This window comes from Xyrauchen texanus, chromosome 14 (genome assembly GCF_025860055.1).
Source record: "Xyrauchen texanus isolate HMW12.3.18 chromosome 14, RBS_HiC_50CHRs, whole genome shotgun sequence".
NCBI classification, from domain to species: Eukaryota; Metazoa; Chordata; class Actinopteri; order Cypriniformes; family Catostomidae; genus Xyrauchen; species Xyrauchen texanus.
Window position 1 is genome coordinate 29,009,049 of NC_068289.1, and position 18,094 is coordinate 29,027,142.

The following is an 18,094-nucleotide window of genomic DNA, read 5'->3' on the forward strand; positions in this document are numbered from 1 at the left end:
AAATAGGTTTGAATTTGAAATTTTAAAACTCCAATCCTGGACATTTCATATTTAATCAAATGGAATAGTTGTTTTTTTTTATGGCACAATTTTAGAAATATGTATTTTCAAACAGCAAATTTTTGGTTCTGAATTCTGACACTAAATATTCCGTTTAAAAAAAATACAGCTTCGAGTTTTCAAGATGAAGAAGAAATTCAGAAAACCAAATTCAATATTCTAAAATTCTAACCACAGAAATTCAGATATACAGAAAGTGGGTCAGAGATCAAGCTTCCGTGTTCCACAGGGAAGAGTACAGGGTCTCGGAAAAGTCGAACAGAGCATTTTAGCCAATTACAGGTCAAGGTGCAATAATTCTCTGCCGCAAGTGTGATTCAAAAGATCGCCATTCTAACAATGAAGTGGTTCTTAAACTTTTATGATTTATATTTTTATAGTTAGCACGTTAGCATATTCTCAGCACATGAGACCTTTGTCTAAGCTGTCTCTGGTATTTGTTTTAGTATTAATTATATTTAGTATGAAAGTATGCGTAAGAGTAAGCATCACATATTACTCAATAATGAATGTAATTCTGCTTCATTCTGTGATCGGAATCCACATCAGATCAAAGTCGGATGTTATTTCAAACACTTTGTAAGTGCGTTTTGAGCTCAAGCCATGAACATCACGAATGATCATTCAGATGTGTGTGATATAGCAGGCGTGATTACATTATACAAATAATTTCATGCAAATTGTAGGCTTATTGTAAGGCATTTAATGGCTTATTTAGACACCGAACTCCAACAAGCGTTACAAACACAGGATGACTGTCATTCTCACATGGAGAGTGCACATCCCTATTGATGTTTAGTCATTATGTGTCACGAACCCCGCTCCCTCGCTCCGCCCCCTTGAGCTTTCACGCTCGTTCCGCCCCCTCGAGCTCCCACGCTCGGTCCGCCCCCTCGAGCTCGCATGCTCTTTTTGCTCGCTCGAGCCCTCACGCCCACTTTGCTCCTACTCGCTCACATGCTCGTAGGCAATCTCCCTTCCTCGAGTTTCTCATGCGTTTCCAATCCCCCAGAACATTATGAACACCTGCACTCACGTCATCTGCACTCCTGCACATTAGTTTCACCTGCACTCGTCTCATCACCTGTCATGGTTTACACCTGCATTTGCCCCTATATATATCACTACCCTTTCGTCTCACGGTTGTTGGTTATTGTATTTAGTTTCCCGTGTCTTTGCCCCCCGCTAGTGTCGTCTAGTTCTGAACTCCTCTTGTCCTCCTCTTAGCTTGCCAGCTCCCCTTGTTCCCCTGTCTTTTGCTCCCCCTTAGTCCCGTCTAGTTCCTCTGATCCTGTTTCCCGGCTTCGACCTCCCCACTCTCGTTGACCGCTCTCTCCCGGATTTGCCCCTTTACTCCACTTTGATTCCCCGGCTCTCGACCCTACGCTTACCTCGACCTTTCTCCCTCTGGAATATCCCTACTGTACCTTCGCCTGCTCTTTATTTAATAAAAGCAGTTTTTGACTTACATTGTGACTGTCTCTTCTTGTGCGGGTTACAAAATAACCAACCTCACCGTAGACAGTCACAATGCGTCACGCTGGAGGATTCAGCGCAGCTCACTAGAGCGGAGAAGCACGCCACATTCGGCGCGAGGAGCTACAGTTTGGAGGCAGGACTAAGCTCATGCCCAGGGGCAGCAGGTATGTTCTTTGTCTGACTTATGTCACCCTGTTTCACCTGTGTCTGCCCCTGAGCCCGCTTATGCCTCCAGTGCATTTCTGAGCCGTGAGCCTTCAACCCCTGAGAGGTTTGACGGCTCTTCGGCGCTTGCCAAGAGTTTTTCGTGCAAGGCAGCGGTGGTGTAACGCACGTCCTTGACATTATGGAGCCAGCGGCCCGACTCTTGGTTTTGCGCCAGGGGAGCCAATCCTTGGAGGCTTATATTATGGATTTTTGTGCACTGGCCAACCAGGTGAATTTTGATGAGGTGGCTCTGAAAGACATTTTTCAATTTGGACTGAATGAGCCAGCCTCATCATTCATGCCTGGTGGTCGCTGCTCTCTCAACCTGGCTCAGTTTATTGACCTCGCCCTACTGTGCGCTGGTTCCTCGTTTACTGTGGGGGAGGCAGACACTGAACCAGCGCTCCATACCACGGCCCCCGTCTTGAAACCTACCACGGCCCCTGTCTTGAAGCCTACCACGGCCCTAGTCCCGAAGCCTGTCGCGGCCCTAGTCCCGAAGACTTACACGGCCCTAGCCCCGAAGCCTGACACGGCCCTAGCCCCGAAGCCTTACACGGCCCTAGCCCCGAAGCCTGACACGGCCCTAGCCCCGAAGCCTGACACGGCCCTAGTCCCGAAGCCTTACACGGCCCTAGTCCCGAAGCCTGTCACGGCCCCAGTCCTGAAGCCTGACACGGCCCCAGTCCCGAGGCCTGTCACGGCCCTAGCCCCGAAGCCTGACACGGCCCTAGCCCCGAAGCCTGACACGGCCCCAGTCCCGAGGCCTGTCACGGCCCCAGTCCCGAGGCCTGTCACGGCCCCAGTCTCGAAGCCTGGCACGGCCAGCGAGTCAACGCCCATGCCTGCCACGGCCAGAGAGTCAGTGCCCATGCCCGCCACGGCCAACGAGCCAGCGCCCATGCCCGCCACGGTCAATGAGCCAGCGCCCGTACCCGCCACGGTCGGCGAGCCAGCGCCTGTAGCCTCGACCGTCCCCATGGCCACGTCCCCTGTTGGCCGAGGACGCAAGAGAAGGAAGAGGGCCCCTCTCCCCAGTCTCGTCTTGTGCTCAAGACCGCAGAGGTTCCCTCAGAGTCTTCCACAGCTCTACCGACCTCTGCTCCGCCCCCAGAGTCTTCCACGGCTCTGCCGGGTTCTGCTCCGCCCCCAGAGTCTTCCACGGCTCTGCCGGGTTCTGCTCCGCCCCAGAGTCTTCCACGGCTCTGCTGGGTTCTGCTCCGCCCCCAGAGTCTTCCACGGCTCTGCCGGGTTCTGCTCCGCCCCCAGAGTCTTCCACGGCTCTGCCAGCCTCTGCTCCACCCCCAGAGTCTTCCACGGCCTCCGCCTCTCGAGTCTCCCAAGGCTCCTCCTCCCAAGCCTCCCAGGGCTCCTCTCAAGCCTCCCAGGGCTCTTCCTCTCGAGCCTCCTAAGGCTCCTCCTCTCAAGCCTCCCAGAGCTCTACCTCCCAAGCCCCCCAGGGTTCTGCCTTTCAAGTCTCTCGAGCCTCCCAGAGCGCCGCCTCTCAGGGCTTCTCCTCCCGAGTCTTTCAAGGCTCCTCCTCCCAAGCCTCCCAGGGCTCCTCCTCCCAAGCCTCCCAAGGCTCCTCCTCTCGAGCCTCTCAGGGCTTCTCCTCTCGAGTCTCTCAGGGCTCCTCCTCCCCTCAAGCCTCTCAGGGCTTCTCCTCTCGAGTCTTTCAGGGCTCCACCCCCTTCCAAGCCTCTCAGGGCTTCGCCTCTCGAGTCTTCCAGGGCCCCACCTCTAGAGCCTCTCGAGTCTTCCACAACCTTTTTCCCCGAGCCTCCTACGGCTCTACCCCCCGAGACTACAGAGCCTGCCAGGTCGTCGCCTCGGGGACCTCCCACGGCGCCACCTCCATTGGCTCCACCTCCTGAGCCTTCCAGGCCTTCCCCCCTAAAGCCTCCATCGGCTCCACCTCCAGAGCCTTTCAGGCCTTCGCCCCTAAAGCCTCCTTCGGCTCCACCTCCTGAGCCTTCCAGGCCTTCCCCCCTAAAGCCTCCATCGGCTCCACCTCCAGAGCCTTTCAGGCCTTCGCCCCTAAAGCCTCCTTCGGCTCCACCTCCAGAGCCTTCCAGAACCCCACCTCCAGAGCCGCCTACAGTGCCGCTCTGACGGCACCGCTTTCACGGCTCAGCCCGGACTTCCTGACCCTCTCCCTGTCCTGTGGCCTCTTCCCTGGCCTCCGGACCCTATTCTTGTCCGGTGGTCACCTTCCAGACCCCCGGACCCAGTCCCTGTCCTCCAGTCGCCTTCCAGACCCCCTGACCCTGTCTCTGCCCTACGGCTGCCCCCTAGATCTCCCGACCACCCGCCTGTCCGCTATGTTCCCCAAGACCTTGCCTTGATACTGCCCATTGACCCCATGGACTGACACATTTCCCTCTGTGCCCCTTGGACTGCCCTCAATTTTGTTTGTGTGTTTTGTGGGTTGTCTGTTCAGGGTTTTTTGTTTGTTGGGTTCGTCCAGCACCACTTCCTCACAACCGAGCGCGGCTGTCAGGAGCCCCCCGCTAGTCTCGTCTAGTTTTGAACTCCTCTTGTCCTCCTCTTAGCTTGCCAGCTCCCCTTGTTCCCCTGTCTTTTGCTCCCCCCTAGTCCCGTCTAGTTCCTATGATCCTGTTTCCCGGCTTCGACCTCCCCACTCTCGTTGACCGCTCTCTCCCGGATTTGCCCCTTTACTCCACTTTGATTCCCCGGCTCTCGACCCTACGCTTACCTCGACCTTTCTCCCTCTGGAATATCCCTACTGTACCTTCGCCTGCTCTTTATTTAATAAAAGCAGTTTTTGACTTACATTGTGACTGTCTCTTCTTGTGCGGGTTACATTATGCCATTTATTTTTAGTTTGACTGTCAGAATAATTTTAAATGGAACATTTCATGTGTTCTTGTCATAAATCTTCAAAGCTACAAAATAAGTTTAAACAAGCAGCATAAAAAGTTTCAATTTTGGGTAATGTTGATTATTGTTAATAATAAGCCTTTTTACTCTTTCATAATTTTAGTCATCATTATGAAGGCATTTCAACGGCATTAATCCGCGCGCGTTATTGATTCTCGCACGCGCGATAGAGTAAAGCCACACAAGGAAAAAGGAAGAACTGAACAATGAAACAGAGGAATTTTCAATGTATTTAGAGACATTGAGTGGGATGAAAAATCCAAAAGCAAAATATGTGTATTCTTTGTTAAAGGACTGGTTTTGTAATATAAAAACTCTCCTATTCCCCTACTTTATTTTTATTTTTTATTATTTTACTAATTTTTTGTAATTTATTGTTTGGTATGTTGTGGAGAATATGATGTGTAAATTGAATTGTAATCTCAGTCTTTGTTTGTAAATCTTTCAGGTATGACTGTCTTTCTGTTGATGTTCATACAAGAATAATAAAAAAAAAAAACTATAATAAAGAAGACTTCCAATGATACATGACTTCCACTGACTAAGTAACCAATGACATTCTAGTTTACAAATCAAAAGAGCAAAGCCCACCCCACGACTGCCCAAAACAAAAGTGTTTGAGGGAGCAAAAGCAGCAGATGAGATGAAAGATTTTGGGAAATTGTCTTGCGCGTGCTGTCAGGCATATCCTCGCGTGCGAGATCTTGTATTGCGCGCTCAGGAGATGTCATGCGCGCCCGGAATCTTCCCGTTTCCTCGTGCGGCAATTAACTACTGTGGCAAGTGTCAATAATTCGCATGAGGGTTGCGAATTATTGACGCGCCTGTGAGTTCTTTATCGCACGTGCGAGCATCAATAACGCACGCGGATTAATGCCGTTGAAATGCCTTCATAATGGTGACCATAATGATGAATAAAATTATGAACATTACGCTTAGACAAATGTCTCATGTGCTGAGAATGTGCTAATGTGCTAACCATAAATATATAAATCATAAAAGTTTAAGAACCACTTCATGGTCAGAATGGCGACCTTTTGAATCACACTTGGGGCAGAGAATTATTGCACCTTGACCTGTAATTGGCTAAAATGCTCTGTTCGACTTTTCCGAGACCCTGTACTCTTCCCTGTGGAACACGGAAGCTTGATCTCTGACCCACTTTCTGTATATCTGAATATTTACAGTGTAAGAACCAAAAATGTGCTGTTTGAAAATACATATTTACAAAATTGTGCCATAAAAAAAAACTATTCAATTTGGTTAAATATGAAATGTCCAGGATTGGAGTTCAAAAATTCAAATTCAAACCTATTTAAAATACAACGTAATATTACATTTGGCAAAATCGCACTTATAATTCAAATTCAAAAGTCTATAATTCAGATTTACACAATTCAAATTCAAATTGTTTTGTCGTATTTCTGGATCCATAGTGATGCATCAAGTACTTTTTTCAAAGTGCTGTGAAAAAAAAGCCACATAGCCAAACAGAACAAATTTAATGCTTAAAGAATTGTTCACCAAAAATGAAAATTCTGTCATCATTTACTTACCCTAGTGTTTGTTCAACTCGATATACTTTGTTCAGTGGAACAGAAAAGAAGATGTTTGGAATGATGTTCATGCTGCTGTTTTTTAAACAACAAAATTACAATTCCAATTCCAAAAAAGTTGAGACAGTATGAAAAAATACTAATAAAAACTAAAATAAGTGATTTGTAAATTATATTCATCCTTTGCTATATTGAAGGCTCTACAACTACACATTATATGATGTTTTACCCTTTTAATTGCATTGTGTTTTTATTGTACAGTAATTTCAAATCAACACGCTCTAAAAAAGTTGGGACAGTCGAGTGTTTACCACTGTGAAACATAATTTCTTCTATTAACACTTATTAAGCATTTGGGCACTGAAGACACAAGTTTGTTAAGTTTAGCAAGCTGCATTTTCCCCATTCATCCATTATGTAGGTCTCCAGCAGAACAATTTTACGGGGTCTTTGTTGACGGATGGTGTGCTTTGTTGACGGATGGTGTGCGTTATACATTCTCAATTTGAGATGGTCAGGACTGTAGGCAGGCCAATCTAGCACCAGCACTCTGCTTACACAGTCATGCACTTGAAATCCAGGCAGTATGTGGTTTGAAGTTGTCCTGCTGGAAAATGCAAGGACGTCCCTGGAAAAGACTGGAAAAGTGCTGGATGGACTTTGTGAAATGTGGACATTTTGGACCAAAAAACACAGTTCCACTGTTCTACTTTCCATCTAAGATAAGACCGAGCCCAGAGAAGTCAGCAGCGCTTCTGGACAGTGTTGATGCATGGCTTCTCCTTTACATAGTAAAGTCTTAACTTGCATCTGTGGATGCAGTGGTGAGTGGTGTTGACTAACAAAGTTTTACTAAAGTAATACCAAACCCATGTTCATGATATCCATTATAGATGAATGATGATTTTTAAGATAGTGACATATGAGGAATCAGAGATCACACGCATTCAGAAGTGGTTTTTGTCTTGCTCTTTATGCACCAAGATTTGACCAGATTCCTTGAATCTTTTAACTATATTGTGCACTGTGAGGGAGAAATGCCCAAAATCGTTCCAATTTGTCTTTGGAGAACATTGTTCTCAAAAATGCTGTATTATTTGCTGAAGCATCGGTTGGCAAATTGACAAGTCTCGAATGATCCTTGGTCTTGAAGGACTAGGCAGTTTTTGGAGGCTCCTTATAACATCCAGCCTGCCAAACACCCCCGGTCTATGGATCACCTCAAATTTGATCTGCTGATTGGTATCCTTCATCCGGTGGAGCCACTAGAGTGGGGTGTGATCTGAACAAAGGGTGAAGGCCCACCCCAGCAGGTAGTAGCGCAGAGTGAGGATGGCCCACTTGATCACTAAACACTCCTCCACTGTGCTGTATTTAGTTTCCCTCAGCGAGTGTTTACGACAAATGTACAGCATCGGTCGCTCTTTCCCCTCCAACTCCTGCAAGAACACTGCGCCCAGCCCCCTGTGAGATGCATCCAACTGAAAAATAAAGGAAGGGGTGAAAAGTTTGGAGCATGTAAAAGTGGTCTCCTGCAAAGTGCAGATTATATTCTTAGGAAAGCCTGTTGTCATGACTACATCCACTGGACCGGATTGGGAGCCCCCTTTCTAGTGAGATCAGTCAGGGGGCTGGTGACAAGCCGAAGGAGGCTTTAGGGGCGAAGGCCTGAAAGGCTCTGGAGGTGGAGCCGATGGAGTAACAAGGCACAAATCTTCGGTAGCAGCCCGCCAGTCTCAACTCCTTTTTGGTCTTGGGCCATGGGCAGGCCACGATCATTGTGGTTTTGTTAACTTGTGGATGGACCTGCCCATGACCCAAGTGGAATCCCATATACCGAACTTCCACTAAATTTCACACTTCTTCGGGTTGGCCACAAGCCCCGCCCGTCGCAGCGACCTCAGGACCACTCTCAGATGTTGCATGTGTCGCCACCAATCATTACTATAAATTAAGATATCCATGAGACGCTGGAACGCGGCAGGGGTCCCGAACAAACCGAATGGAAGAGTCACAAATTGATGTAAGCTGAACAGTGTGAACAGTCTTCTCTGCCAATAACCCTTCGTTAAATCCAGTGGCTAATAAAATTGAGCTGCGCCCAACTGATCGAGTAATTCGCCAATCCGGGGCAATGGGTACTGTTCACTTTTTTATTGTCTACACAGAACCGGACCATCCCATCCCTCTTAGGTACCAGAACCACCAGGCTGGCCCAATCACTGTGCGACTCTTCTATTACGCCCCATATCTAGTATCGCCTCTAACTCTTCCTCTTCTTCCTTTTTTTTGGGTGTTCAGGAAGACAGATAGGGGCAGCTATGAACCACCACCCCCGGTGGTCACAATGTGGTGCTGTATGAGGTTTGTGCGACTAGGGAGTGGCGAGAAAACATCTGCGAATTCCGCTTGTAACTTGGCTACGTCTGTGAGCTGTGATGGTTAGAGTTGGTCCCCACATAGGACTGGGGCTCCCTCCAAGATTTTAGGAGATTAAGCTGGTAAACTTTATGTGCTCCACCCCTATCCATTCGCTTAACCTCATAATCGAGATCTTCAACTCCCGTGTGACCTCAAAAAGCCCTTGCCACTTGACGAGTAATTTAGAGCTTGAGGTGGGCAGTGATTCAAGCACTTTATCTTTATATTCCTGTAGTCGAGTGCCCCGGTCATACAGTCAGCTTTTACGTTCCTGAGCTTGGAACAAATTCCCCTGTGTTAGTTGACCCAAAGTGTGGACATTTGCTCTATGATCAAGATTTTATTAAATTTTTGCTGTTTGATGGCCCCTCCTCTCAAGCTTCCCATATGAAGTCAAGCACACCACTTTTCCGACACACATACAGCAGTTAGAATGGGGAAAACCCTGTGGAGGCTTGTGGGACCTCTCGAACTACAAATAACAGGGGTTCAACAGGGCCTTTTATCCCAATTTCTATGAACTTATGAATCATATTTTTCAGGGATTTCTGTTTATGGTTTGTAAACACTTGTACGAATCAATTTAATACCTAATAATCTGTTAATTTACGTATTGTTCGTGACATAAATATAGTGCCTTGATCATTGAGGATTTCTTTGGAATCCCCACTTGGAAGATAATTCTGAAAAGTGTCTCTGCAACACTATGTGCTGAGATGTTGCGCAGGGGCACTGCTTCCGGATATCGTGCCGCATAGTCCACCAGAACTAATGCAAAGCGATGTCCGTGTGTGGTCCTTTCTAATGGCCCGATGAGGTCCATACCAATTCTTTCAAAGGGTACCTCGATTAGCGGTAGAGGGTTCATTGGCAACTGACATTCACAGCAAGCTGCACACCAGCTGCAAACATCCATGTGAATGCCTGGCCAATAAAAACAGGTTAATAATTTGGTTAAGTGTTCTTTCCTGTCCAAAATTGCCGGCAATTAGATTATGGTGAGCCACCTGGAAGAGAGCTTCCCACAAATAAGGGTATGAGAGTGCAACGTTAGGATGGAGCTGTTGACCATCTCACTTGGTTAAATGCAAGTTTGAGGGACTCATCACATGACTACTCTATAGGGAAATCCCCTACAGGGAACTCCCTGAGGGCAGGTACTCCCTCCTTTGTGTCACTTTGATGCAGAGCAGACGTAGATGGCCCTGGCACCGCCTCCCCAGCCATAGCATCGCACACAGAGGCATTATTTCAAAGGACCCATCTGCACATATTTCACTTAAAAAATTCTTGAAATCAGGCCAATTCATCCCAAAACTTAGCAGATGGGTGAGGCAGGAATTAACCGCAGCCTCCACTCTATGTTTTCTCCCCCTGAATAGTATCTCAAATGGACTCATCACATGACTACTCTATAGGGAAATCCCCTACAGGGAACTCCCTGAGGGCAGGTACTCCCTCCTTTGTGTCATTTTGATGCAGAGCAGACGTAGATGGCCCTGGCACCGCCTCCCCAGCCATAGCATCGCACACAGAGGCATTATTTCAAAGGACCCATCTGCACATATTTCACTTAAAAAATTCTTGAAATCAGGCCAATTCATCCCAAAACTTAGCAGATGGGTGAGGCGGGAATTAACCGCAGCCTCCACTCTATGTTTTCTCCCCCTGAATAGTATCTCAAATGGTAACCACTGCATATGTGTGAATATCCCCATGCTCACACCGCACCTTCACATGACTATTTGTGCCCAATGCCCCATCTTGTACAAAATTTACAATCTGATACGCCCCAGCCTGACGGTGACACTGGACCCACTCGGCTATACCATGGGTCAGCTGGGCGATAACCTAGTCTAGTACCACCTGGGTGATAACCTAGTCTAGTACCACCTTGTTCACGATGTCTTGGGCACTGCGGGGTTCCTCCGCCAGCAAAAATTTCCAGCAGGCATCCCAGAGCTGCTGAGCGAAGGCAAACGTGTGGCCGTGTTTGCTCAGCTTCAGGGCATGGAAGTGCTGTCTGGCCAACCCGCTGAAAATGGCTCTCTTCAGCGTAGACGAGGAGGTTGGCAGCGGGGAGCTGTTGGGCCGCAAGCTGCGCTTCCATTTAGAGTAACGGCAACATTCGGACCGCCCACTGGCAAGGCAGCCATTCCAACACCTCTGCCATATTCTCAAAGAGATCGAGATAGGTTTTGGGGCCGTCAGCCAGCCCAATACTCATAAGGGTGACCGGCTGGACAGACAAGACCGGCTCCGGGGCAACCGCAGCAAGCCCCTCATGTCGGTCCTCCACTTGGGCCTGGAGCAGGAGTTGAAAGCATTGTTCCTACTAAAGCCAAAGCTCGTTGAGGGCTTGCTACTGGTTCTGCTAGATGCCGACGAGGGTTTTAATCACCTTGCTCAGTGGAAAACACTCATTAGATCTCGAACACTCCGTCGAACACACGCCAATGCTGTACACTCATGTTCAGAGAATCAGCTGTTAGAAATCACGTCAACCAGCTTGACAAGCTACATCACTCCTCTCTCACAAACAGACACACAACCACGCCCCCAACATCACATTTGTCTATATGATTTGCATGCTATATTTCGCTATACCGTATTTATGTTTTTATTCACTGAAAATCCTAGCTGCTATTATGTCATACATTCTTGCATTTATTCCAACAGTTGTGTTCTACAGAACATCAGAAAATCCTCCGGGTGATGATGATGATGATGATAATGATGATGAGTAAATGATGACGGAATTGTTTTTATTTTTTGTGTAAAATTTTCTTTTAATATACAGCTATGGGGCATTTAATACTGGACCAGTGTGATGTCACTGTGGGTGGGGATACCCAGATTAATATGTTGATGTATCATAGTGCCACACATTAGAACATGGTGTTAGCTGTTGATTGCTGCAAAAATCTCTTTTTGTGGGGTGTGGACCACATATTTCTGTGAACTACTACCACATAACAAGGCTTCAGTGACTTCTTTACATACTGGTTTGTTGATCCAAAGAATGTCGGCACTGTCGGTCAGTGTTTCGTCAGGCCCAAAGTCGGTTATGGGCTGGGCCTCGACCCGTGAGCTCTGCTTCCGCTTCAGCATGCTTGGGCTCGCTGTGCTATAGAGAGAGTGGATCTGAAAGACAGGAGCACATTGGCCACGAACGATAACTTAAATGACACATCGACCAAAGCTCAAATTGTGTTTGTTACCATCAGATTTGTTTTTTATTGGATGCTGATGCTATTGTGCTCTATGTGCTGCAAGTAGGGCTGGGCGATATGGCCAAACATATTCACAATATATTTGTTTTGTTCAATATCAATATTTATCACAGTATACAATAATGGGGGAGGAAATGCATTCAACATGTTTGTTAGACCTCAAGAATTAATATAACTTGTTTTTTACAGTATGAGTAAACTCCATAGGGTAAGCTATTTTTAAAGTATACTCCTACATACATTTAATCCTACATAAGTTGTGCGACCACTTTCGATGAAATTTTGCCAAATTCATCATCTTCATCTGACGTTTGACTCCACTGAAAGACTTTCTTGTGGCACTCAACACTACAGCTCAGTAGATGGTGGTAATGCACCATAAGTTGAATTGTCAACCAACAATAAACATTACAAGAAGAAATACTTTCTTGCATGTGGCAGCACTATATGTTATGAATTTTTTTTTAGGCTAACTAAATAGTACTTAAATAAACAGCAATGGTGTTGATGTCAGAGTTGTTGTTGTGTTCAGTCAATAGCTGAATTGCATTATCAGTACTGTCTTTTTCTGTACATAATGATATCATATTAACAGAAAATTCCTCATTACTGGTTTACATTACAGCAGGGCTTATGATGCAAGCCAACTTCCTAACTGACTGTTTTCATAACTGTGATCCAGTTAGATAGTTGTGTGTATAACTTTGCCGAAATGCTTATGTTTTTAGCAACACTACCTGATCTGATCATCTAGATGTAGAACATAGGCTAAATATAAAAAATTACGTATTGATATTGAAAATAGATATATTTTTCAATATCAGTATAGATTTATCACCCAGCCCAAGGTGTAGGCTACTAATAGGGAAGGAAAAGTGCAATTTAATTTTATTGGGGGTGGGGGGTCAATTTCATTTGATAAAGTAAATGCTAATTGTTGTAATTATTTGGTATAAGAAATGACCTCACGTCTTGTGGAGATATAACTACACTGGCAAGCAAACAGATTTGGGCTATGTCTTCATTGTGGCTGTACAGTACAGCATGAGAACAAAGCACTGTAAGGTACCAGACAGTATGTATTGTAGAGTTGCACAGCCACTGCTAAACACAACCAAGCATGTGATGTGCATAAAACAAAGACAGTTGACCTCACACAGAAATACAGACTTACCCTCTGCAAAGATCACACTGGATCTTCACCATAACATAAAATGGCAGGCAACCGATATTGCAGAATATTGGCAAATGGGCCATTCTTACAGAGGACAATAATAAAAACATGGATATCACACACTCACTGAAACAAAGCGCACATACCAACGGGAAAAGTAAAGCTGAAATTGCTCCAGCACTGCACATAACATGCGATCAGGCATACCCTGTAAATAACACACAACAGTTAGTTTACATGGCATATGGTGTACCAAATGGGTACAATTATATCGACAAATAATGTCCACCACATCAGACAAGGCATATATGCAACACTGAGTGGAGGAGTCATGAACGGATGAGATTTTAGGACCAGGTTACTCACGGTCAGGCTCCTCATTGGTGCATTCATCCCCGGCATAGAGAGGGGTGGAATTCAGTATGAAAGACAGTTGATTGGTGGAGTTGAGGCCTGTCCTGCAATAACATAATACAGCAAGTCTTTTATTTTATTGATGACCCCATTACGTATAAATAAGTGTGGTCAATGAATGCTGAACATAACATCTGAAAACTTGACCTTTACATGTGATATCAACACAAAATAGCCAACAGCACAAATTATTTCACATGTCGAGTCCTGATGCATGTGTAAACGTCAAGTTTAAAACACTGTGCAACTTGATGAAGTGTTTCTGCCTGAGTTGGGTATGCATTTCTAAGTCAGCCTTAACATAAAATATTGAAACATCAAGGTCATTTAAAGGTAATTTTAGCAGAATTTGGCAGGGTGAGAATTTAAATTAAAACAGTAAGCACTGTCAACCTGTTAATTTCACACATCATTAAAAAAAAATTGCTACACTGCAAAGTCTACAAAAGTAAGTTGTATCTTAAAGGTCTTGCATTTGCTTCAAGAACATTGTGGCCCTCTCAGAACAGCTCCTTCGTAGTCAAAGGCATTTAGTCAAGTAATTGCTACAGTTAGAAAGTGTTGATAGACAGAGGTTTGAAGACAAAATAACAGGGTATAAGTGCAGTAATGTGGGAGTAAGTTGCAGAACACTACAATTAACTTTTTGAGAAAGGACTATTTGCCTAAAGGCAGGATGTAATCACTAAACATTTTAATGGTGGATGCAGGGATCCACTTGTGTCATGAGTTTAGGCTCATTTGTTACATAAGCAGTTAGCTTTTCTATTTTTTCTATCCCCAAAAAGGGAATTTTTGGTTTCTAAAATGTGCTGCACAAATAATCTAAATAAAATCGAAATCGTGATATGACCTTGTGTGATTATTAAACCGCAAAGTGCTACGATTTAATTAAATTAATTCATTTAAAGTACTGCTTGCTTTAAGGTTTATGCGCACTGTTCTGCCCAGTCTGTATCATTTTAGTGCATTACTACAGTGTTTTCAGTGGCTACATTGCAGTACTGTGCTTCACAACTCTTCGTCTTGTGCTCAGAATAACAGATGTGCTCTGAGTTCAGTAACATTTGCTTACATGCACTGAGCACATAATTTTTAAAGTGCTGCAGATTCGCTTTAATTTCAGTTTTGCATAATTCCAAATATGCTTGGCCGCAACAACTTAATATACAAATAAAAATAATACACCACATGGCAAAGGTATTTGTGGACAAAGGAGGAGAATATGTAAAAATGTAAATGAGATACACCAGAGAAACTAGCACGCAACCATCTTGAAAATGTTGTCTTGTAACTCAGATAATTTTTCTATCTAGATATCTATAGCCGGCCCCCAATCGGGCTAATCAGCCGAGGAGAGGGATAAAGCCCAGCCGGCTGCGGCAGTTCAGGAGAGAGAGAGCCACACGCAGCTGACGGTGTGTGTGTGTGTGTGTGTGTGTGTGTGTGTGTGTGTGTGTGTGTATGTTTGTGTGTGGAACCGGCAAGCAATTTTTTTAAATACACTTATATTTAAGATACATTCTCTTAAAGCAAGTCTAAATATCTTAGTAAATGTATCTTGTTTTAAGGATTTTTAGACAATTTTAAATGTAAAACAAGACAAAAACACTTGACAACAATAGGATTTTTTGCAGTGAATTTCTTTACTGAATTAAACTTAAAGTATTTTTTCCCTTTAATTCAGAGAATGTCATTTAGAGGTATTTTTAAAAGATGATTTTGTCCTCTTTATTTTTAGTAAGCACGTTTAATAAAACCTTTTAAGACAAGCTGAATAATTGGTTAAGAGCTAATGATTAATCATTGCAATAATAACCGAATAGACGAATAATCGTTCTAATAATCTTTAGATTAATCGTATATCAAAATAATTGTTAGTTGCAGCCCTAATAATAATACTAATAATAATCAATATAATATTATAATATACAATAATGTAATATTCAAGTGTACTGGGTTCCAAAACACAATGATGATGAATAGTGGGCTGAGACTCCCATCACATTTTTCTTTTCACATTCTTTCTTTGTGAAAGTGAAAAAGGTCTAAGTATTATTGTTTTATAAGGGATAGGTCACACAAAAATGTAAATTCTCATTGTTTACTCATCTTCATGCCATCCCAGATGTTTATGAATTTCTTTCTTCTGCAGAATACAAATTAAGATTTTTATAAGAATATTTCAGCTCTGTTGGTCCTCACAATGCAAGGTGAATGGGTGCCAAAATGTTGTCGCTTCAAAAAGCAAATAAAGGCAGCAAAAAAAATAATTTAAATATTGCTCTCTTTCTCACCCACACCTATCATATAGTTTCTGAAGATAGGGATTTAACCACTGTTGTCTCAATTATTAATTTTATGCTGCCTTTATGTGCTTTCGGAGCTTCAAAATGCTGGTAAACATTACCCTACAGAGCTGAAATATTCTTAATTTGTGTTCTGCTGAAGAAAGAATGTCATTCACATCTGGGATGTCATAAGGGTGAGTAAATGGGTTTTTGGGTGAACGATTCCTTTAAGAAGACGCAACAATTGGACTAGTCAATGAATACGGGCAACATATTACCAAATTGTGGTCAAAAGAAATCACTTACTAGTTTTTTGTTCATCATATTGCAAGCCTAAAACATTGCAAACCTTCTCTAGATTAGATGTTCATTCCTACATCACATTTTCATTTGCATTATGCTTGAACCAAGTTATGTACATGAACTACAGAAAAGCCAGAGACAAAAGGGAAATTGCATCCTTCTCTCTGCCTGTAGCTACCACTGATAACGTTATACAAAAACAACTAAACTTATAAAATGAACACCCATTGCCATTACTAATGCTAATCACAAGCTGGATCACATGACTAAAATAATATTAAATATGTTAAAATAATGTTTGATTTTGAAGAAAGACCTGAGTTGCTACCTACTTCCTGGTAGGGACTGCCCAAAAGTACATATTGTTCTTTCTCTGTCTGTCCCTATTAACAAATTTCTTAAGCTTTGTGAATATTCCAACAATCATCTGGACCCAACGAATCAGAATCAAGTGTGATTTAATCAACTGACCCAAACGGCACCACGTGACTATGTATTTAAACACCCTGCATCTGTCTGACCTACACTAGATATCCAACAAATTAATTTTGTGCTAGCCATTTTACAGCACCTGTCTTCAAAGATATATCATTTAGATGTAATAGCAAAATATACAAAACATATTCAGTTTAGGCTATGTGGCAAACAGGAACGCAATGACATCAGCCCTGATGCTAGGAGATTCCTCCTGCTGCTACAGGGTTACCATGGCAACAGAGGAGAGCAGAGCTGCAGACGATTTCCCTCTCACTGAATAACCTCTTACGCAAAAAACACTAGCGTTAAATAAAATATAAAGCCAGGTTGAACATGTCGTTGCATACGTTCTTGTCTAAATGTGTCACAAGCGTATCCAAAAGTATTTTAAATCCAGCGCTGTATTTTTGAACAAAGGCCTTTGGCTGCGCAGTCGGTGCATACACTTCCTGGTAGACATGCAAACAAGCCGAACAAAACAAAATACATCTCTAATATGACACTGTAAGCGAATTCTCAAGGCGAAAAAAGAGGGGGCAAAGGCTCTTTTGACTTACTGGTTATTGAAGTATCGTCGTTAGTGCGGTGTATAGTCCATGACTCGTTCTATGGAGCTCGAACTTCAGCCACAGCAGCCTCGAGAGCGCTGCGCACCGGACGCGCGTGACCCACTACAGCAGAGCGCACGGGATGAAATCCCGCAGGCCTATATATTTTTTGCATAGTTCATTCTGAAAGCAGATCAAATTTCATTGAATTAAAAAACTGTGTTAGAAATATAATTTTGGTAATTGTTAAACGTTATATTATTTACTATTTATATTAAACTACTAAATTAGCGGATTAGTTAGCCAAAAAAAAAAAAAAGATTCTGTCATTATTTTCTAACGCTATTGTGTCCCTAACCCTGAATGATATCCACACGGCTGTTTGGCATTTCGTGAAAAAATGAATTAATCGCTGTCAAGTCCCAAAAAGAACTGAAACACCACAATAAAACCATAGTTAAAGTTAACGTAATTGCACTACATGCCAAGTATTCTAAAGACATGCGATCTCTTTTGAGTAATTAACAGACCTAAGTTGTTGTTATTAACTCACAATGGAATCATTTGGCAAGCTCCCTAATCAAATATGGCGATTACGGCACAGGTTGACGTCATGAAGTTTGATCACGAGACGCGCAAAAACAATACTTTGATGTAACTGGCGTCCAACTTGCAATATTTTGGATCTTATGCTTAGTTTTACAGTTTTCTGCTAATAGCCTTTCACAACCTTTACATTTTTAAATAATTGTCTTGTTATTCTTTGATTCCTTGAATCACTCTTAGTAAGCTACCATGTTAATTTCACAGTTGCCTGTTGCTATATAACTTGTTTTGTTCATTCATTAATTCGTTCGTTCGCTCATTCATTCATTCATTCATTCATTCATTCATTCATTTGTAAGTGGATTCTAGATGGGAAAAACAGACAGCTCTTTTAAGCATAGTGCAGTCTATTTGTCCGGAAGTACCTCTGGGGCAATAAAAAATATTTCTCCAGAATCTTCATTAAATATTTATTTTTATTATT

The 18,094-nt window shown here is 43.6% G+C and overlaps 1 protein-coding gene across 1 annotated transcript in view; it reads right to left on the minus strand.

Annotated features, from left to right (window-relative positions):
• The window catches only part of LOC127655031 (sodium leak channel NALCN), a 162,416-nt gene extending 145,274 nt beyond the window's left edge, over positions 1–17,142 (minus strand). The window contains exons 1-4 of the mRNA XM_052142622.1: positions 17,074–17,142; positions 13,398–13,489; positions 13,178–13,239; positions 11,628–11,768 (exon numbers count right to left, since the gene is read on the minus strand). Of these exons, the coding sequence (XP_051998582.1) occupies positions 11,628–11,768; positions 13,178–13,219 (183 nt within the window). The 5' untranslated portion in view covers positions 13,220–13,239; positions 13,398–13,489; positions 17,074–17,142. The remainder of the gene's footprint in view (positions 1–11,627; positions 11,769–13,177; positions 13,240–13,397; positions 13,490–17,073) is intronic.
• Between the last annotated feature and the right edge of the window lie 952 nt (positions 17,143–18,094).